Source organism: Pleuronectes platessa, chromosome 5 (assembly GCF_947347685.1).
Source record: "Pleuronectes platessa chromosome 5, fPlePla1.1, whole genome shotgun sequence".
Classification (NCBI taxonomy): domain Eukaryota; kingdom Metazoa; phylum Chordata; class Actinopteri; order Pleuronectiformes; family Pleuronectidae; genus Pleuronectes; species Pleuronectes platessa.
Window position 1 is genome coordinate 5,405,428 of NC_070630.1, and position 21,902 is coordinate 5,427,329.

At 44.6% G+C, this 21,902-nt stretch overlaps 2 protein-coding genes across 4 annotated transcripts in view; one reads left to right on the plus strand and one right to left on the minus strand.

The window, feature by feature from the left end:
- Positions 1 to 1,659: 1,659 nt before the first annotated feature.
- Positions 1,660 to 18,178, plus strand: LOC128440698 (tripartite motif-containing protein 3). Of its 3 annotated transcripts, none has more exons than XM_053423497.1 (13): positions 1,660 to 1,814; positions 10,703 to 10,875; positions 11,724 to 11,964; positions 12,148 to 12,299; positions 12,382 to 12,562; positions 12,667 to 13,396; positions 13,583 to 13,686; positions 13,772 to 13,939; positions 14,026 to 14,194; positions 14,938 to 14,997; positions 15,238 to 15,308; positions 15,848 to 15,988; positions 16,085 to 18,178. In XM_053423497.1, exons 2-13 carry the CDS (start codon positions 10,730 to 10,732, stop codon positions 16,235 to 16,237), a joined length of 2,316 nt encoding a protein of 771 aa, XP_053279472.1. In that variant the 5' UTR covers positions 1,660 to 1,814; positions 10,703 to 10,729; the 3' UTR covers positions 16,238 to 18,178. The 3 variants fall into 3 exon arrangements, with proteins under 3 accessions (XP_053279472.1, XP_053279474.1, XP_053279473.1); XM_053423498.1 differs by lacking the exon at positions 1,660 to 1,814 and adding an exon at positions 8,732 to 8,907; XM_053423499.1 differs by lacking the exon at positions 14,938 to 14,997.
- Positions 18,179 to 19,000: 822 nt separating this feature from the next.
- Positions 19,001 to 21,902, minus strand: part of frem2b (FRAS1 related extracellular matrix 2b) — a 58,297-nt gene continuing 55,395 nt past the window's right edge. Inside the window, exons 23-24 of the mRNA XM_053422918.1 lie at positions 21,713 to 21,859; positions 19,001 to 21,296 (exon numbers count right to left, since the gene is read on the minus strand). Coding sequence (XP_053278893.1) covers positions 20,787 to 21,296; positions 21,713 to 21,859 — 657 coding nt within the window. The 3' untranslated portion in view covers positions 19,001 to 20,786. The remainder of the gene's footprint in view (positions 21,297 to 21,712; positions 21,860 to 21,902) is intronic.

Consider the following 21,902-nt stretch of genomic DNA (forward strand, 5'->3'; position numbering starts at 1 on the left):
TAGCTGCAGTTTTCACCTCTTATATATTATCAGATTTAAAAAGATCGACTACAGATTTACACAGCTTTTGTTTGTGCAGGTTTTGACGTGTGTTGACAGCGAGTGCAGGAGACATTTCAAACGCCTGCTCCACTCGTGATGAGCTTTCAGTTCAGTTTAAGTTCAGGAGAAGACAAAGAGGAGTTTGTGCGACTTCAAACATCCTCAGTGTCAAACAGATGCTGATAAATAGCAAATCTCTCGACGTTATCAGGTCAGCTCGCCCAATTTTTCGGCAACGTGATAACAAGGTTATGTAAGGGGGGGGGGCATCTTATTATGTTGCATGATCATTTTTATCGTTACATCATCCTTTTTTGGAAAAATCCACACCTTCTGTTACACATGCTGTTTGATTTGATCTCCTCTCGGTATCTAATACCCAATAATTTCAGGCTATAGCATTTTCTACATGACGTGTTGCCTCAATAAAAGCAGCTATGAAGAAAACAATGAATATTAACCGTTAGGAAAAGCCCACTCGATTCAAACAAATAACACTTTCTCTTGTGAATATGTGATGGGATAAAAAAAAAAAGTGGATTCTTCCATACATTTTTCTCTACAAGCTCCTGAGTGGGAGAGTCACCTGCAGTTTGAATGGTGTGACCCGCTGCCTGCTGCTGCCTGTCTGGCTCTGGAAGCAGCAGCCGCCATCTTGACTTAGCTACGGCGAAGGAAGCAGTCGCCATGGCAACTCCACATTGCAGAATAAAAAGCCCGGAGATGTGTTTGCCCCTCACCCCCCCGGCAAACCCCCCCCCTACCGCCTGCAGTATCACACACACACAGACACACACGCAGACAGAGCGCATCCACATTACAACACATTGCAATCTTTTCTATTTTTCAATCCATCCATGCCTTTCTCTGTCATCCTCCCTCTCACATGTATTGACCCATCCCCCTCTTCTCCCCCACAATTAAAAGACTAAGCTTCAAATTAGATTAATAAAGCTTGAGCTAATTGCTTCATTCTTTAAATTCTCCCTTCATGCACTTTAAAGAGGAGCTGGTTTGATTCCTTCTTCTACATTCTGAATCCAAATAGACTCATCAAGTGCCCCCAGCCCCCACACAACCACCTGACTCCACCCGAATAACTGTATTGGTCCCCTGATGATTGCAAACATCCAACCCTCTGCCCTCGCTCTTATTTCCCTGATGTCACACCCCTCTGTGTAATAATCAGTAATTCATATTCATGGTCTCAAAAAAAAAAAGCAAGAAGCTCTTCATGCAAGTCAAACAAAAGGAAAAAGGCTCTGGCCCTGAACTACAGTCTGTTGTTTTATGATTGCTTCATCCGGTGGTATACGTCCCTTTTGTCTTTGCACTACAGAAATTCCTCGCACGCTAATAATTCAAAGCTTAAAGGTGATAAAACTGAAAACCCTTTGTCCTTTTAGGGAAAGTGGGCGGTATCCCAGGAGGCCACACCCCTTTGCAGCAGGCAGCCAGGCTGTGTGAGCCTCAGTCAGTTCCCTGAGATTTCCTCTCTTCTGCATATTCCCTGCCCCCCTCCATATGCCATTGGGCTGCTCGGCTCCTCCCAGCAGCTGTGTGGCCAATGCTGCGTGTCAGCCACTCCCCCTGATCTCCTCCTTCTCCCTTCTCCTCTTCCTCACTGTCCCCTTCTTCTTCTCCCAGACAGACCCTGCCCTTTCCTCTCTGTCGCCTGGAGTCTGTGGATTGTGTTGTGGAGGCTCTGGGACACTGACAATGGGAAGACTTCTGCACGGCCTGGATTGCTGACCCTCCTGCTGGGATTTCATGTGAGTACAATCCCAGCCATTCACTGCTGATTTTGTTCAGCTGTTCCCTCCATGGTGTCCTATTTCGGCTTCCTCATCTTGTTTGTGCCATTAACTGGAAAAATCAGTGATACAGGGACTGAGCGGATGAATAATTGATCCATCACAAACTGCATCTGTGTGTTGGTAAATCCCAGAGGGGCTGAGGTTTAAACCAGGTTGTGATGTATTATATTTTTATGAAACATCAGTAAAGGAAAACATGAAGTAAAAACATTTCATTCCAGCAACTGTTGCCCTGAAGATCTCCTCGGCTGTGTTTCTTTATTGCTTCCTCATCCAGCCCACACACTTCTCCATTTTAGCTCCCAGGCAGCCCTGGCTGTGTGGCAGGTGGGCATCTCTGCTGCAGTCTCAGGGCTGGGCTCTGTAATCAGGCATACGTGCTCCTTTTGTTTGGAGGATTACTGATCTTTTCTTTCCTTGCTCCCTCTGATCTGAATATGCATGGAGGAGTGCACGGTGCCGGGGGAAAGCTGTGTGAGCCACATGTGAATCAGCATCTTTGGGTGCTTGTGTCACCCTGCGTGTTGCATTGTACTGCAGCAGCAGCAGAAATAGCCTTTGCATAAAAAAAAAAAAAAAATGTCCACACCTCTGGCCTGTGAGTGTGAGCAGATTGTTCAGGGGCTGGTTATTGATCCGTCTTTTGTTCTGGAAGACGGTTCATCTTTGTGTCAAACTGTCCCTTAAAGTCACATGTTGGACACGAGCAGCTGCTGGAAATGGTCGGTGCTGGTCGGGCTCTGTTGGCTTTCTCTCACATGCAGGGTCACGGGAAGGTTGCAGACGGTCCTGGATGCTGAACCCAGGGGAACATGTGTTACATGTCTGAGTGTGTAGGGTCGTCAGGTTTCTGTTTGTGTACATGGGCCTGGAGGCGCAGATCATGTGCAAGAAAACTGTGGTGCAAACATGGTGTTGTTGGTTTTACAGCATAGTGAACAGTGACAAATGTTTGTAGATGTTGTGTGTTGGCTGGCGGCAAGAAAAGCTCATATTGTAACTGAGAAGTGAACAGACTGCTTGTTGATTTCCCTCTGCACACATGTGGAAGTAGGTAGATCGATACTTAGTGATAAATACATAGATTAAACAAGACGTTCATTAAACAGATTTATCTCCAGTTTATATTGCCCCTCTTGTAAATGTGATGTTTTTGCATCTAAGCCAAATGGTACAAACCAAATGTGATTGATTTAAAAAACAGTTGGTGTGTCTGGCTCCTTTTAGATATAAATTTCACAGTCCAGTTAATCAGTCCTGGAGGAGAAACCCACTTTTTTCCTGCAAAACAAAAAAAAATGAAGTGAATTGTGGGTACTCATATAGCCACATAATAACTTTAATATTGGCCTTGCATAAAAATTTGGAATTCAATATGAATATTGACTCGGAGGCTTTTGATTCTATTCTTCTCATCATTCTTTGTTTACTGTAGTTTTACACTGATCAAAACTTGTGATCAGACTCTGTCATTCACTTTCCTCTGAGATGGATTTTTCTGAACCACACTTTTTGGTTTGGCCCTTTCCATTAAGGTCAGCACATTTTATTATCTGTAGCATCGTGACCTTATTTAGAAGGAGGCAGTCACAACAGACCATGTAAGTAATATTAGATGAGATTATACAAGGCTGCAGCCGGGCAACATCTCCCAGTCTAAAGTTTACATCAACAATCTCAGGATAAAGCATCATGATCATTGCAGAGGGAGGGGGAGCAGGTATCTGAAGGTTACTGGTTTGATTCCCGGCTCCACCCGAGCTGAAGTGTCATTGAGCAAGAGTCTAAACCCTGAACCTCTCCCATGTAATCTAATAGAGACAAACAAGTGGTTTGAGTGGTCGATGGGCTACTTGTCTATTTCCAGTGGTTGATTAGTTTCATCTTCAGCAACTGCACTTTAATTCCAGCCTTATTTTTTAGTGAACTACAGTTAATGTCTGTAAATAAAGATGACCTGAATACAGGGGGAGAGACAAACCGGCAGCCATTGTTAAATTATAATGTTGACCTCGTTTAACATGTGAGAGGATTAATATTAAAGGACGCAACAGAGACTGGACTCAGACAGAGAAAGAAAACACAAATATATGATATTTAAATGTTATCACACACACAACTAAATACCTTTCTTCACACAACCTGAACATTTACTCAACATGTTGGTATTTCATTTACATTTCATCCAGCTGATATGGATTTTTGGGGTAGATACCCATATTAGGTATAAAGAAAATTGGGATACAGATATATTGGCGTATAAACATAAAAAAAAAATTGGCCATAACAACCAAGATGTCATTGTCCCTTCTTTTCACAAAGAAATGTAACTGAGGATTGATTTTTAACCATAAACTTTATTATAAATAAAAATAAGATACAAATGCATTCACATAGAACTGGAAAATAAGATAACAAATAAATCTATTTATGAAATTTAAACATAAGTGCACCTCTACGACCTTGTTCATTCTGTTTAAAAAGCTTTCACATCCCAACTCACTGTGAAAGGCTCATATATCATAACGTATGGTTCTATTGGCTCTAAAACAAATTGCATCTGAGTGATCACATGAGACGCCACAGTCACTCAGCAGCTCTTACTGCAGGTGGACAAGGGTGCACCGGTCGTTCTTGTCTATAAAACCTGCAGTGGATCGTGTTGTTCCTGCAGAATCTCTGCCTGCACGCTGCATTGTCTTCTGCCGGCCTTTTGTAATGAAGGGCTCACAGAGAGAGACACAGACACAGTCCCCTGGCTCCTTCCTTTGTGTCAGTGTTGATTAAAAATTCTGCTGACCATCCCACTCCACATGAAGTGGTCACTTTCTCTCATGCCTCTCTCGTTAGCTGCCAGATCTCATCAACCAAACATCTGCAGAGGAAGTAAAAAGATAGAAGACGACTGCAGCGTTTGTCCTTTTTAAAAATGCATCCTCATTGAATTTCAAAATAAGAGCCATGCATCCTGACTTTTTAATGGAGCTCGGGCCCAGACTTAGTCAGCACATTTTTGGACAGGCACTTGTTGTTCATGCGAATGTAGTCCCATCAGACTCAGATCATCAGGAGAGAATAAAATAAACATAGAAACACATGGAAGTAGTTATGCATACGATGAATTCATGAAACAAACTCGTTTTTGTCCTTTTGAAACGTTTAAAACGCTCAAACACAGTTTTTCTCTCATCCTGTGTCCACTGCTCGGACTCTCCTGACAGAGGCTGGTGCATTGAGACAGATTCCTTCATCGGTCGCAGCCCAGTGAAGGCCGGAGCTTATTAGTTTGACGAGCACTGGTTTCTGTGCAGTGGGAGCAATAACTGATGACTCATCACAGGACCGGGCACCTTTACCCCCCCCAGTGGCCCCTTAACACAGAAATGTACTCCTTGAGATTTGATGCTCTGGGTTTTCATAATTTCGGCTCCACGTCAGCCTCCTGGTTCCAAACCACACAGGAGCCCTTTTGGTTTGTTGTTGCTCATACAAATTGGAAAATTAAATTGGTCACGCTTCAGTCTGGATGAGAATCCATCAGATAATCATCACAAGTCTCCCATTAACTCATCAATTTACTGCCCGGTGAATCAACATAATAGTTTTAAACAAATAATAATAATGATAAATAGATATTTGCTGTGATGCAGATGATTTGTGACATTAGTAATGTAGAGAGTTATAATGTTTTAACTGAATCAGTGTCTGGAGCTCGGTTACTGTAAAACCTCAGAACTGTCTTTTCACTTTTACTCTTAAACATGCAGATCTCACTTTCTGTCTCTCAACATGTTTCCTCAGAACGTAACACAATAAGTGTTAGTGCCCAGGCCGAGTGTAAACAGGAGCATTTACCTCCTGATGACACACACACACTGGGAGAGAGGACACAACAGCTGTGGATGGAAACACAAAGTTCAGTCTGTATTTAAACACTGTTGACAGAGCATCTTCAGGGGGGGCCATCGCTTCCTATACGTCAGGTCAGGACTTTCCCCCAGATTTAGTCCAGCAAACAGATCAGAACTGAGTATCGGGGATTACAAAGTATTTAGTCCAATTAATCCTGCAGAGACAAAGAGATGATACAGAGACGCAGACTGGAAATACCAGACGAGGCTGAAGGTTTCTCTCAAACACAGGAAGAGGAAGTGAAGAGAAAAATCCTTTTTATGGGCCTTGAAGTGCAAACATCCTGGATCCTGGACTCGTCACAGCTCAGGAATGAAACTAACAATCTGAGAATTAATAGTTTACAACTCATCCTCTGCCATTTATCATGTTTCAGTGAAATCACGTCACAAAGGCAAGATATTAATAGACATACGATGGAATATGGAACAAAGTCACTTTGATGGTTATATTTGTGATTTTAGGTTCACTCGTATCACGATATTAGACAATATCCATATTGATATTAATATAATGATTTCACTATAAGCAGCCCTGATATTAAGCAAAGCAGCACATTGCTTCATGCAAAACTACACACTAGAGTGATGGTAATTTAATATCTGTGTAGAAACTATTTATTTCTAGAACCATTCACCATTTAGACAAGATATTCTACAGATGTAGTTGTGAATAGTTTTCTATGGGAACTCTTTTATATCAAAAATGGTGGTGTGTTGTCTTTGTGTGTTTCTTTTCCATGGACTAACCCCATAAAGACTCCCACTGTGGAAAGAGACCGACATATTTAAGAGGTTATATTTGTATGGAGTCTCCACTGAATCTTATGTAACGTGTCTCATGAATAATTAAAAACTACTGCGGTGAGAGAAGTAGATCATATATTCAATTTTTGGGTGATTCTGAGAGGAGCCTTTTCTCATCTGTAATATAAAATCACTCATTAAAACCCACTAATCATTAGTCAGAGGCCGAAATTTTTTTAATTTACAGCAAAACATGAATCATTATATCGTGAAGGACAAAAGCATCTGAAAGTGATGATTTGCAGAAAGCAGTGCAGCTCGTACACGACTCGTTATTTCAAAAACAACAAGCAGCGTTTTCTGGGACAGGTGTAAAATGGGGCCGTGGCAACCTGCCCGCGTGAAGCAGAATCAACCCAGAGCTGTTTTCCTCTGAGCTCAGGTTTCGGTAATCCAATTTTACCATTCATATTAGAATTAGATGTTCTGGGAGAAAGACGTTCGTGACCCAAACATTTCACCTGAAGCCCCGGAGCACGTCCTCGTGTGTAATCTGCCTTGTGAACGAGCATTAGCTGTTTGTGTGTCGTGCCACGTTTAGCAGGACGTTGACACAAGGTGCCGGCTTTAAACCAGATTTGAGTTGATTGGGCGTGATGGTGTCTGTCATTATGGACGCAGTAATCCAGATGGCAGACAGGGCCTGACCCTGTATGAGGTCATTAATCCACTTAACGGTAATGCAGAGTGAGAGTGTGGCCGGGGACGCTTTGCCGTCAAACAGATGAATTCACACACTTTCCAGCAGGCGACATGTTCCTGTGTGACGCAGATACTCCACACACACACACACACACACACACACACACACAGAGAGGGAGAGAAAACCCTGTTGCACACGGACTCGGATAATTGACCTCATCTGTATGAAGTGCTGATCATGCAGTTCCCGTGACAAAGCCTTGAAGAGGATGTCTGGTCACATGCTGCCTCGATCATCACAGCATTCTGCAGATGTAGATCCCTACAGCCTCTGTTACTGGGCCATGCTTCTGTCACAGCTGTGTTTTCAATATTCCGACTCACGGATTATGTTTATTTTTAGATTCATCCGTCTGTTACCAAGGTACATCTTGAAATAACTGAACCCTTTTAGAGCTTCGTGACAAAGGCTTATTCAAAGCTGTGATTTCATTGATCCTGTTTTTGTGGTTTTGTTTTTTGAAAGTGTCGTCTCCTCTCCACGTACGTGCACAGCGAAGCCAGGGCTGCAAGTCAGCGAGCGTTTTAAAGCAAGAATCCTCTCTTCTGTGGTGAGGCGAGTGGGAGGAACTGGGGAGGGAACGGGCCGGCAGGGAGCAAGGGAAGTGGAGGAGGTGGTGGTGGTGGTGGTGGTGGTGGGGAGGGTGAGTGGGTGCTGCCGCAGCCGTAGAGGCAGTGGCGAGCTAGCCGAGTGAGGGGAGGAGCCTGAGGGGCTTTGGCTGCTCGAGCTTCCTCATGATGTCACTGCTCAGCTGCTGCACTTCAGTGTCCATGTGAAGGGGAGGACGGCCCCTGCAGGGAGGGGAGGGGAGGGGAGGGGGAGACAGGAGAGGGTCGGGCTGTGTGCACAGTGAAAGGCCTCCGAGTCTGCACAGCGCCTCAGTCAGTAATCACTTGGCAAGTGGCAACAATGAGGCCCGGCTGCCTGAGAAAATCCCCATCTGCAAGACGTTTGCGGCTGAAATCAGGCCTGCTGATGCTGTGAATCCATTTTATGTGGCTGGGAGAGAGAGAGATACAGAGAGGAGGAAGGAGGAGAGGACAGAGGGGAGAAGACGTGTGGGGTGGTGGGGTGGTGGGCTGAGAGAGCGACTGGAATGCCATTGTTCGAGGCCGCCGCTCTGTGCTGCAGGGAGGGACAGCTGCCTCTGAGGCCTGCTAGCTCATGTGAGACAGGCTCAATGTTAGTCCCCCCCCCTGCCCTCATCCTCCCCGTCCCCACAGACAGACACAGAGAGGCAGACAGACACACAGACACACAGACACACAGACACACAGACACACACACAGACACACACACAGACAGACAGACAGGTGGGTGTGCATGAACTCAGCCTGCTGGGAGTCAAGGGAAGGAGGAATTTTCGGGGAGTGGCGTCTCAGAGAGGCTTCCTGTTTCCTCTCCTTGCTCTCAAAGAAAAGGGGCTCAGAGCTGGACGTCAGGGAGGGGAGGAGCTTTGTGTGGCTCCTGGTGCGAGAGATGACGCACAGGCCTCAGGTCAGATTGAGGGAGCAGTTGTTTAGACGCAGCCCCAAACAAGACGTTACAAGCGGATGGATCAGTGGAACGGGGGATGAGGCTGAAGAGGTGTACAGTCATAGGGCGGTGACTCAGTGAGAGGGGATGGGTGAGTCAATGGTACTTTCTTAGAAAAGGTTTGTTTTCTTAGGAATATTTAGATCCAGACGATTAACTGGAACTTTTTGAGCCTTGACACATTATGTCATATAAAATCCATAAACTGGGTGTTCTGTTCATATTCACGTCATTATGATGACTCTTTTATTTTCTTGAAACCTCCCTCAGAACCATAATATATCATTAGAAACTGAACAATGATGTTTTACAGTTCGGCTGCTACTGGTGCAGTGTTAAGTCCCAGTGTAGTGACACGTTTCCAAGTGACATCCACAGCTTTTACAGAGCAAAACACCTCAGTCAGTGTTTAGTGATGAATTTTTATTATTAGATTTATTAGATTTATTCGCCATTTGTTTGAAATACGGAATTAGCTGCTCATTCATTCATTTCATCCACGAGGAGGTTATGTTTTCACCCCGGTCATTTTTTTGTTGGTTTGTTACTTTGTTTGATTGTAAGCAAGTTTACACAAAAACAACCAAATAGATTTCCTTAAAACCTGCTGACAGGATGTGTTGTGGGTCAGAGCAGAAGAGGAAAGGGCATCATTCAACATGTTCACTCTTTTCCTAGTGAAATAATTTATGGATCTTGATGAACAAAATCAGTCATATTCAGGGAAGTGATGTCAATGAGTGTGTGTGTAATGTGTTGCAGCTTGATTGGATTCAAGGGAACTGTTGGCCCTTGGCAAAGGGTTGAGCTCCACTGAGTGTGAGTGTGTTCTAGTTTTACAGTAATTCAACGTGTAAGTGCTTGTACTGTCATCGATGACATCACTGCTCGAACTGTCACGCAAGTCCTTCCTCTCTGAACTCTGTCAGTCATCAATGACTTCTCGAGAAGTGGATGTAGAGCTTCTGTTCAAGAGGCATAGAGCAGCTTTACGGACTCGGATAGTGTCAACAAGAGCAGCATCTAAAATGAACTGACCACTACAAGTTAAAAACTGATGATAGAATTAAACAGAGAAATTATAGGTCCTACGTCTAATTAGATCTGAAAGTGACCTCATGGTAAGAATGGCTGATGACCCGCTTTTTGACTGTGGTTCCTGACAAATCTGTTTTTTAGAAGGTGGAAGACAACGACCACAACGGATCAATACCTGAAACGTTGCTGTTGAATGAAATACAGATCGGTTCTCTTCTGTTAGCATCGTTGATTGACATTCAAGTGCTGTTTGTTTGTGTGTGACAGCTGTGTTTTTCCATGTAATCCTTTTGTGTACTTATTTACAATATAACAGATGTACAACCTGCCAGTGTCAAGCTCAGATAATCTGCGCTTGACCCAGTGATACAGTTTCATGTAACAGTGTTTGGACCGTGCTGTCGGGAGGGAAACCAGATGCAGAATTTGGTGCACGGCAAATAAAACATCCACTGAACTTTTAACTCTGTAAACTCAGACGTGTTGGCTCTGATGATGCATCGTTGTTTTGCCTGTGAGCTCTGCCCTGTGGTGTTAATTACGTGTATTAATTTCTCTTAAACTTCATCACCTCCATTTGGATTTTCCCTTTTTAAAGAGTCAAACAACCTCTGGCTATTCGGATGTTTGCAGGAAAAAGAAAATGGCTCATCCTGCAGACACCGTTTCTTAAGTGAAGGGGAAGCATTAGAAAGATAGATGCAGGCCTTGGATAACATTAACACCTTTATGACCCATTTCTTCCCGGTGCTCCTGCTGAGGGTAAACGAACACGCCCTCCTCCTCTCCCTGTTCGAACGTTTCCTCGAGGCTTTCTTGACCTTTGTCCTGTTTCCTCCACGCTGCAGGGTAACTGGTCCCCGAGCCGCCTCTGAATGTCCGTGACCATGGCGAAGCGTGAGACCGGCAGCGCCAGCCCCGTGGTCCGGCAGATAGACAAGCAGTTCCTGGTCTGCAGCATCTGTCTGGATCACTACCACAACCCCAAGGTGCTGCCCTGCCTGCACACCTTCTGCGAGAAGTAAGTCCCCGGCACCGATCACTCGAGCTTTTGTTTGCACAGTGCTTCTCATTCATTGTGTGGCTCACGCAGAAGCTGAGCAAATAGGAAAATACATAAATAGAGTTTCGCAGGAAGTTCTCTAAGCAGGATGCATTAACGGAACATCTGAGGAAGTTGGACAGTGCGTAATGAACCAGTATCACCCCACTCACACACTTCTGCATGATGTCAGGCACCAACCACTCTGAACGAGGCCGCAGGAAAGGCAGACAGCATTCCTAATGGCACAAAAGTGTTGGCAGCCAATGTTGATTTCCACAGCGTCGCTTTGCAGCTATTTAAATAATTGGATTCTCAGTTGTGCCCTGTGAAAACACTCAGGACCTGAATGTCTGTGACTATCTACGAGATATCAGTCAATTCTTTTAAATCACTTCTTAAAACCCATTTTTATAAACTTGCTTTAATGAGATGTAATGTTTTTTTACTTTGTTTTAACGTTTTCTTTTCACCTTTTCTTAAATCTTTCATTTTTCATTTATTTTTTATTGTCACTTTTCTGCTTTTATGTGTTCAACTTTTCATGTGACGCAGCTCTATATTTATGCATTTAATTTAAAACACTACATTGTTTTCCGACCACCTAAACGTTTATTAGATTGTGAATTAGCTTGTCCCCCTTGTCCTGTTCCAACATTGATAGTTTGCTTATATTTTCTTGCTTTGCTCTAAGCACTTTGTCAAATTGTGTTTTAAAACGAGCTATATATAAATAGTTTATGATTACTAATACTTTCTTAAGTAGTTTTTGCAGCACGTTGAACATGGACCTAAATAATTCCTTTCCACGTCTCCTCTCTGCGCAGATGTCTACAGAACTACATCCCTCCCCAGTCTCTGACGCTGTCGTGCCCCGTGTGCAGACAGACCTCCATCTTGCCGGAGAAGGGCGTGGCGGCCCTGCAGAACAACTTCTTCATCACCAACCTGATGGAGGTGTTGCAGCGAGACCCCGAGTGCAGCCAGCCCGAGGCCTGCAACGTGCTCGAGTCGGCCAGTGCAGCTACGGCCTGTCAGCCCCTCTCCTGTCCCAACCATGAGGGCAAGGTCAGTCAAAGGATGGAGCGTGTTATTACTGTCAATGAAAACCACCACATCAACCCCAGAGTTCATGAAAATACTTTGTACTTTTAAATCTCATATTTCTCATATTTGTTAACATTTCTAAACGGATGTACCCACAGAAATTGGAATGTTGACTTGTCTCTTGCTCCACTGCGCCCTCTGCAGGTGATGGAGTTTTACTGCGAGTCGTGTGAGACCGCCATGTGTCTGGAGTGCACGGAGGGAGAACACCGGGAACATGTGACGGTTCCTCTGAGGGACGTGCTGGAGCAACACAAGTCCGCACTCAGCAACCAGCTGGACACCGTGCGCAACAGGTACAACGTCCTCCGTCACCGGTTTCTGTCATTGTGCTGTAAATCAATAATGCTAATTTGATATTTTGATTTATCTTTGCAGACTACCTCAGTTGACGGCTGCCATTGAGCTGGTGAATGAAATCTCCAAGCAGCTTTCGGACAGGAAGAATGACGCCGTGACCGACATCAGCAACACGTTCGACGAGCTGGAGAAGGCGTTACACCAACGCAAGACGGCTCTGGTCACTGAGGTGGAGAACATCTGCAGCACCAAGCAGAAGGTCTGACTGGTTTCTGAGGTTTAAACTGTGGAGAGTGGAAATGTGCTGTGATTTAGCATTGGCCCCTCTGAATGTCTGCTTCTTGTGTCTTTGGTGAATCGCAGGTGCTTCAGGTGCAGCTGACCTCTCTGCTTCAGGGCAAAGAAAACATCCAGAGCAGCTGCAACTTCACGGAGCAGGCGCTGAGCCACGGCACCGCCACCGAGGTGCTGCTGGTCCAGAAGCAGATGGGCGAGCGGGTCAGCGCCCTGGCACGGCACACCTTCCCCGAGCAGCCACACGAGAACGGACATCTGGAGTGCCAGGTAGAGACGGACGGACTGAGGCGCTCCATCCAGAACCTGGGAGTCCTGATCACGACGGGGGCCGTGGGCCACACGAGCGTCGCCACCGGTGAAGGCCTGCGCCACGCGCTGGTCGGCCAGCACACCACCGTCACGGTCACCACCAAGGATAAGGACGGGGAGCTGGTGAAAACTGGGAACGCTGCTCTCAGGGCAGAGATCATCTCGGCGGACGGAGCGTGCACCGAGGCTGAGGTGGCGGACAACAAAAACGGCACCTACGAGGTCGGCTACACCATCCGCACGGAGGGAGAGTACACCTTCTCCCTGCTGCTGTACGAGCAGCCGGTGAGGGGGGGGCCGTACCGTCTGCGGGCCGTCAAGCCGTCCGACGTCCTGCAGTCGCCGGAGGACGTGAAGAGACGAGTGAAGTCCCCGAGCGGAGGGGGAGGTCACGTCCGACAGAAGGCCGTGCGCAGGCCCTCCAGCATGTACAGCACCACCAAGAAGAAGGAGAACCCCATCGAGGACGAGCTGATCTACAGAGTGGGTGGGTGGATGACTGGATACTTCCTTATGATGTGAACTGCTGAAGGAGCTGCAGGACATTAGTTTAAGACCTGATGATGCAGAGAGTTCAGCTTTAGACTTCACACAAAGTAGTTCCCTCTGTTCTCTATGGTTTGTATAAACGTGAAGTACTGACATATTCATGTTTCTCTTGTTTATATGACAGGAACCAGAGGTCGAGACAAAGCCGAATTCACCAACCTTCAAGGCATCTCCACCTCCAGTAACGGTCGGATTGTGGTGGCGGACAGCAACAACCAGTGCATACAGGTCAGTGATCACTATTCTCTGGATCTGTTAAACCAATATCTGGGTTTAGGCCGTGAGGTGATTTGTATTGTTCCCTGTTTTCTAGGTCTTCTCAAACGACGGCCAGTTCAAGATGAGGTTCGGTGTCCGGGGCCGTTCCCCGGGGCAGCTGCAGCGCCCCACCGGGGTCACGGTGGACGTGAACGGTGACATCATCGTGGCCGACTACGACAACCGGTGGATCAGCATCTTCTCCTCGGACGGCAAGTTCAAGGTGAGAGCTCACAGCCAGGAGGACAGAACACTACGTTCGTTACAGAGATTCACCGAATAACCAAAGTGTCCCTCTGACTGTCGCAGAGCAAGATCGGCGCCGGGAGGCTGATGGGACCGAAAGGCGTCGCCGTGGATAAGAACGGCCACATCATCACCGTTGATAACAAAGCCTGCTGCGTCTTCATCTTCCAAGCCAACGGGAAGCTGGTCACCAAGTTCGGAGCGAGAGGAACGTCAGACAGACACTTTGCAGGTATCGTGTGCTGAAACTACAAGTTCCCTAAAGTAGGATGGTTTCATGATTTGTTTCTCTTGTAGGAGAAGATGCACACATCCCATGATGCTTTGCGTTTCAGGGCGGGATGTTGGGCCAGACTTACAGATTTTAATTATGTTTCTTTACAGGAATGTTCACGTTAATTTGTAGAAATATTTTATTTAATGACCAGCATGTTTCCCTTTAATCTGACGTGCTAATTAATGTTAGCATGTTTAGCTGCTTTCTTTGATGATGCAAAGAGATTGTAAATAAAGATGGACGCATCTCCTGCAGATAAACGCTCTGCAGCCAGCCACCAGGGGGATATCAGTATATTTTGGCTACATTTTGGGGAGCTGTCTTGTCGTCCATCTTTATTTACTGCCTGTGATTATGGGCATCATAGCACACGTATTATTATTATTCATTAATGTTGCATAATAATCTTTTTTTTTTTTTAAAAGACCTTACCATCTTAGTACAAGTTATAAACCATGTTTGACATTTCACGGTTGTCCACAAACCTTTCCCTCTCACTCAGATTTTAGGTGAGAATAAATAACTGCTAATAAGATAAACAACTGTTTTTAATTCATTCTAACAAACTGTTTGCATGTATTACTGGACTCTTGCAGTGAAATTGCCTCAGTCGTTGCACAGGCGACAGTATTTCTGCTGAAACTCACTCGTTCTGTCAGATTTTTCATTTCTCACCTGGACCTTTTCTTTCCCTTCAGAAAAAAGTGGTGCAAACATTGCACTGGAGCAAAAGATTAGTAAATCTGGCCCAGTTTTCAGTAAGTAACAAATTCCCCGTGAGTGTGAACTGAGCAAACAAATCTCTGTGTTCTTTTTCCATGTCGATGCTTCAGCTCTGTCGTGTCCCACGTTGTGTCCCACGTCAACTCTGAGTGTCTTTTGTGTTCTCTGTGTTTTCAGTGTCCAAAAATAGTCAGGGACTTCCTCTCGTGTGTTGTAAAGCAGCCGCTGACGCATCTTTTCCTTTTTCCTTCTCCTGTTTCCTCTGCTGTTTCCAGGTCCTCACTTTGTGGCCGTAAATAACAAGAATGAAATTGTGGTGACCGACTTCCACAACCATTCAGTTAAGGTACGGTTTGTCTCAAGTGTCTTTGAACTTTTTCTTTGTACAAAACCTGAGTTGGAAGTATTGTGAATAAACAGCTTATAGGGAAATCATAAAAAAAGTCAATTAATTTTACATTTAGAATCAATTTAATCAGAGGAAAACATCTCTCCCAGTTTCTTTGCTCAGCATTCCTACTTTTTACCTAAAATTAAATAAGTCCCACTTATCTAACTTAAGTAGTGGACGTGTTAAATGGTAAAAATGATCTTCTCATAATTTCCCCATGGCAGCTATAAATCAATACAAATAATATCACTCTTTATATTAAATAAACACACAGATTTACCAAATTACATTGTACCAAATGTTATTAAAAACGCTTGCGTACACTTGAAGTGAGATATATATTTATGACATTTCAATCATGAGAATTAAAGTGCAAGTAGACTGAATAGCTGTGTTATCATAAATATTTTTTAAATATTCTGCATATCCTGTTTATGTCAACATATTGTATTATGTGTGACAGCAGAGTGTTTCCTGTGTGATCTCTCCTGCAGGTGTACAACGCAGACGGGGAGTTCCTGTTTAAGTTCGGTTCCCACGGAGAAGGGAACGGACAGTTCAACGCTCCGACCGGCGTGGCCGTGGACGCCAACGGGAACATCATCGTCGCGGATTGGGGCAACAGTCGGATCCAGGTTAGTTTGAGAAAACCACATGTTATCAAACACACGGTCCTTAAATTCATTATCTAGGAACATGCCTCACGTCTCCGACCTGTCACCTCTGTGCAGGTGTTCGACAGCTCAGGCTCCTTCCTGTCCTACATCAACACCACAGCGGACCCCCTGTACGGGCCCCAGGGCCTGGCCCTCACGTCCGACGGCCACGTGGCGGTGGCCGACTCCGGGAACCACTGCTTCAAGGTCTACCGCTACCTGCAGTAGAGACCTGAGGGGGGCGCCATCCTAGACCTGAGGGGGGCGCCATCCTCACCACTGCAAAGCACTGACAGACGACAACAACCAATGTAATCCACAGGGTGCAACGACCTTTCCACTGCAGCCTTTCGATGTGCACATCAGACCATCCCCCCCCCCCCCCACACACACACACACACACTCCAGGATGTAATTACGTGTCTGAACCTGAGTTTTAATCTTAATGACGTGTAGTGGAGGTTGGTTTTCTTAAAGTTGGGTGATGTGGCGTCTTTGGGACGAGTCGTGGACATGAAGCTACGGACTGGTTTTGAGTGCAGAAGCGTTCTGGTGTGGTCAGCCCCTCAGATTGTGAGAGAGCCGACCCGGTAAGAGGATGAAGTATTTAATGAGCCATAACTCGTCCAAATGCATGAAGTTTACTTTGATCTCCACGCCTAGGCAACAGCACAGTGTACCCATCCGTTGCTTTCCTCATCCACTCGTAGACGCTTACAGTGAAGTGAACAGCGCCGCGCTTTCTTTAGCAGTGAAGTGTACAAACAATAATAATCTTTTAGGGACATCTCACGTGACATAACTCACACCACCATCCGTGCATTGATTTGCTGTATGTACTGTATATACATAAATGTATATTGTGTATATTAGATCACTCGGTATGTGCTATGAATTTGAAACACGGGCCTTTTGGCTCACGGGGGCGGGGGGGCAGCAGTCGAGGACTTTCTAGGATTTTAAACGTGTGTACGGCAGCTGTTTAAAAATACAACAACAAAGATTGTGCTTTCGAAACATACCCAGCACTTGCTGAATAAGAAGACATGTGTCATATTTATTGCTAATGTAAGCAGCACAATAATCCTTTTTTTTGTTCATGTCTGTTGTTTCAAAGGGAAAAAAAACAAACAAAACGACAAAAAAAAAAGCTAATTTATTTTATTTTATACACTAGTTCAGCATTTACAAATTATTTTTCTAAACGGGTGTGTGCTTTCTTTTCACACTTTTCACCGTAAAGGAGAATTCACAATCCAGCAGAAATCAGTGTTTGTGCACGTAGGGAAGCAGTTTTCTAAAACTAGTGACACATTTTCTCTATTTTCATTTGGGATGTCATCAAAAATTACAGATGAATTGCTGAAGATTTCCAGAATGGTTTCATAGTATCAATTTTTTTTTTTGTTGCCTTTTTCCAAACCGGATTCAGAAAATAACACATATCTCAGGAAACCCATTCATATCACACACGAACAATAGAAACAAAATGGTTTCATAGACTTTTGGATTTTTTGAAACGGAGACGTTGTAAGAAAACTGCTGACCTGTGCAAAACACGAGATTACAAAGCTATTGGAATGGAGCATGAATTCCGTTTTACCATCTTTTCTGTTTTGTTTTTGTTTTGTTTTGCTTGCACATAGGAAACCATGACAAAAGTGTTACATTTATAAGACAATATTTACCAGAAACCTTATCCTGGATTCGGCTGTCTGAACAAAACAAACGCTGTTATATCCCAGTTTCTGCCTGAACTGTATCAAGCCATGTAGAGTAAAAAAAACCTTGTACCAGTAGAGGTGTTGCTGCTCCTGCTTCTCCCAGTGTTCATTCTCTGTAATGTCAAACGCAACCCTGGTGCCGGAGCAGAGGAAGAGAGCAGGTGCAGGAAGGACGGCAGCTTCCTGGTCCGATATCATCCCCAACACCAGCAGGAAGTGACCTGCCGTCACCAGTTAGCTCCACCAGTTAGCTCCACCAGGAAGCTGCCGTTTCACGTGTTGTTTGACTTGTTGCCAAACAGGAGCCCGGACGTCTTTTATAGAGTCGAGGGGTTTCCACCTTTTTAGCATTTTAACCTGCGCTGATTGTGTCTCACCACTACAAACAATTTTTGTTTTTTCTTTATGAATATGCACTGGTAATAAAAGCACATGGTTTACTGATGTTGTGCTTGTTCTCATTGCATGTGATCCGCCTGCACCCGGGGGAAGTGTTTTTCATGTAAAGTGGGGGGGGTAATGAGGCGGTGATTAGTTAAGTGCACATAATGGGTCAGTGAGAGCAAGTTTAGATTTAATCACCCTAGAATAAACAAGGAGAGAAATCCCAGAGCTGGTTGTAGTAGTTAAAGTGTTAAAGTATTTGTTTGACTGACGCTCACATAGATATTCATAGATCTGAGTATGGCGATGGATGCATGTGATGAAAATGTAATGTTAAAGATCAATTTCCCTGCGACAGCTTTGACCTTTGACATCAGTTTAGAGCTGTAGAACCACAGGGCTCAGCTATAGAGACCACTCCAAAGACTTTATAGATTGCATTGTGAAAGAAAAGAAGATAAGATGCTCACATGGATTTAAAGATAGATATTCAAAGATCTGAAAATGGCGATGGATGCATGTGATGAAAATATAATGGAACAGATGCATAAGTTCAAAAGTTCAAATTCCCTGCGACAGCTTTGACCTTTGACATGAGTTAAGAGGCGGGGAACCACAGGGCTTACATTTAGAGACCACTCCAAAGACTTTATAGATTGCATTGTGAAACAAAAGGAGACAAGATGCTCACGTGGATTGATTGCTAGCTATTCCTGGTAGCTGCTTAAAACTAAATTCAATCCATCCAAACAACAAACATGTAAACTCTGCACAGAAAGAGCCCTGTTTGAACCGGGATTCAAACCTTCCTGCTGTGAGGCGACAGCGCTTCCCACTGTACCCCCCGTGCCGCCCTGAGCTGAAAAAGAAAAAAGTCAAATAGTTTCTTGAAAAATTATTTATTTGCAGACCACGTTGTGCTTCTGGTCTATGTTACAAATACTTACAGCACATACAGTATGCATTTTCTTTAACAATAACCATTCCCACAAAACATCCAAATGGTATATTCATATGTAATACATACGTATATACATACATACATGTGCATAAAAAGCTCAGAATGCACTCAAAAGCATTAGAGTGGGAAAAGAACAGGAGAAAAACCACAGTACATTGATACAGTGTTAAACCTAAATGAGCAAGCAACTCGTGCACTGAGGAAAAAAAACAAAATAATCATAGTTGGGAGTAAACATTTGATGAAGGTGTGATATCACAGGTTGCATAGAAGTTCAAATTTTGAGAAAAATTAAATTGCAAACACACGCTACATTTATAAAGTAGTGATAGGAGCATGTCTCAGTAGTGTGAGGTAATCAGATTTTATGGCAATCCGGTGCCTGGATCTGAAACGAACGAGGAACAAAACAAAAACACTGATGTGTGGAAAGCTTTGAGTCACGTCTCATTTTGTTTGCACAATGTTTTAATGCAAACACAAAACAAGAACTGTATTTCTGTTTGGTATAAGTCCTACCCCCCAAAAATGATGATTATCTATTTATATTTGTTTCAGCAACTAAATCAAAGTGAAATTGAAAAATAAATAAATACATTTAAAACTAATAAAACCAGGGAGGGAACTTGTCATAATGAGGACGATGATTTGAGCGTTAAAAAACATTTCATTCCCTTTAAGTGAAAGCTAATAGACGATATAAGAAATATATCAGCACAGTGAAAATGAAGCCCTGCTGTTGGAGGGATTTACAGCCTCGGATGATCCTGATGGACGACTGGAGTTCACACCAGCGTTTCCTCGAAGTGAAAGTGATTCCTGTTGGAAACAGAGGATCTGGAAACCACTGCTATTCTTCACTGTACATTGCAGACCAGCTGGTTCAAAAACTACGGATTCTTTTCTCTTGTTGAATTTAGTGCCACATGTGTTAAAATCAGAATCGGGAATATTTGGGCTGTAAAGTGGTGGAAAATGCAGCAGGTCAGACACTTATTCTTTCCCCCAATTTCTATTCCAATCAGCATTTTTTTTAATCACAATTTCAAAACAAATTTAAAAGTAAATCCATGCAGAAACGTGAGAGAACGATGAAAAACAAATATTCAATCGAATGACAAAACAATGATTCTTTTCGCCCGAGTCGGACGTCGTGCTGATCAGAACAAAACAAAACACATCGTGAAAACCTTTTAACATCCTGTGAGTCCTTAGGCACGCACTGAATTTTAGGACCAATCTTTCTCTGCGGGTTCAGTGTGAGCGACCGAGGGACAGTTGTCCTCACGCAGCGAGTCAAACCACACAAAGCCTCCAGCTCCTCTTGACCTACTCGGTAAAAACACCAAATAACCGTTCAAGTCAACAGGCGTCTTCCGTTAGCACCTTTGGAAACATAAAAACATTTTTTTTTTTTTTTTGGAATCAAGTGGCATCTAAAGCAAATCAATAAGTGATCGATGACAACTTGACAAGTGCCTTGGAGCAGCGGCTGGCGCGGTCGGCCTCCCGGTTCGAGTCCAGTCCAGTGCGAGGCCGTGAGGAAAGTGATCCCGTAAATATTTCAAGTAGATTTTCTGAACAGAATCAAAGCTCTTGTAATTTGTGTTGCTTCACACAATCTTCAATTTTTGTCTAACTGTGAGGCACTTGCAAAAAAAACAAAAAAAAACATGTCAACTAAAAGATTCTCCACCGCCCGGGTCGGTTAAACCTCGGAGCTGTCGCCGCCCCCGAGGCCTCGAGTCATCATGGGCTCGGCGCTGCTGGAGGTCCTGGGGACGTCCTTCTTCTTCTCTCGCTTGGACCGGACGAGCAGCACCACCACGATGACGAGGAGCACCGTGAGGAGCAGCCCCACGAAGACGCCGATGATCAACACGAGGCCGTCGTCCCCGTCCTCTCGCTGGTTGACCTCGCGGGGGACGATCCCTTTGGTGAAGATCTCCCTCTCGGGGCTCGTCCTCCGCTGGGCGCCGGGGTCCAGGGCGATGTGCAGGATGTTGGTGCCCCGGTTGTTGCTCACGCCGATCTCCTCGATTACATCCGGCGCCTCGTTGGCCGACCTCCTGACGCGTCCTCGACCCTCTGGAGGCAGGTCTGTGTGCTGGCTCATCACGTGGTACTCCAGACTCCTCTTCCCTATGCCACGGTTAGCATTGTCCCGGGACCGAACGGTGTAGATGGTGTGAATGTACCACTCTCGTCCTGTGGACACCTGAGGGGAGCAAGAGATATTGTTTCATAAATTAGGGTTTTAGGTTGTTTTTATGGTACAAATATTTGAAGAACACCAGTTCCCTTTTTCCCCTCGATGAGTTTATAGTAGGACGGCACTCAGAAGAAGTCAATCCTTCAAGGAATTTAAATGTGGCTTCATTAAGGGACAGTTGGGCCTTGGCAGAGATGAGGATCATTCTAGTTACTGTATGTTTTCATTACACCAGTTCCCTAACAGTTAAATCCAGACTGAGTTACGTGGCCACACAAAGCAAACCCTTAAATATACAAACCATATACTCAAGCATCTTGTGACACGTGATGGAATGCATGAAGGATTAGAGAAACGTGAGAATGTGCATTGTTCTTAGTTGTGTATTGAATGTGTTTATTGTACGTGACCTGTAAACTGACCTGGAAGAGAGCCCTGGAATCCATTTTGAATCCGTCGGACCCAGGTTGTCTCACCAGAGCCAAAGCTCCGGGGTCGTCCACGGCCAGGAAGGCGTTGAAAGCCACGCTGCCAAATGACCGAGCCTGGGTCTCCGGTTGGGCCTTGTCCTGGAATTGCAGGGAAGAATTAATTTTAACCTTTGAATAGACA

Coding starts and splice junctions, on each gene's coding strand:
- LOC128440698 (XM_053423497.1), top strand. CDS start 10,730: ATGTCCGTGACCATGGCGAAGCGTGAGACCGGCAGCGCCAGCCCCGTG. Junction 13,687..13,771: donor GCAACAACCAGTGCATACAG/GTCAGTGATCAC, acceptor CCTGTTTTCTAG/GTCTTCTCAAACGACGGCCA. Junction 14,998..15,237: donor TAAATCTGGCCCAGTTTTCA/GTAAGTAACAAA, acceptor TGCTGTTTCCAG/GTCCTCACTTTGTGGCCGTA.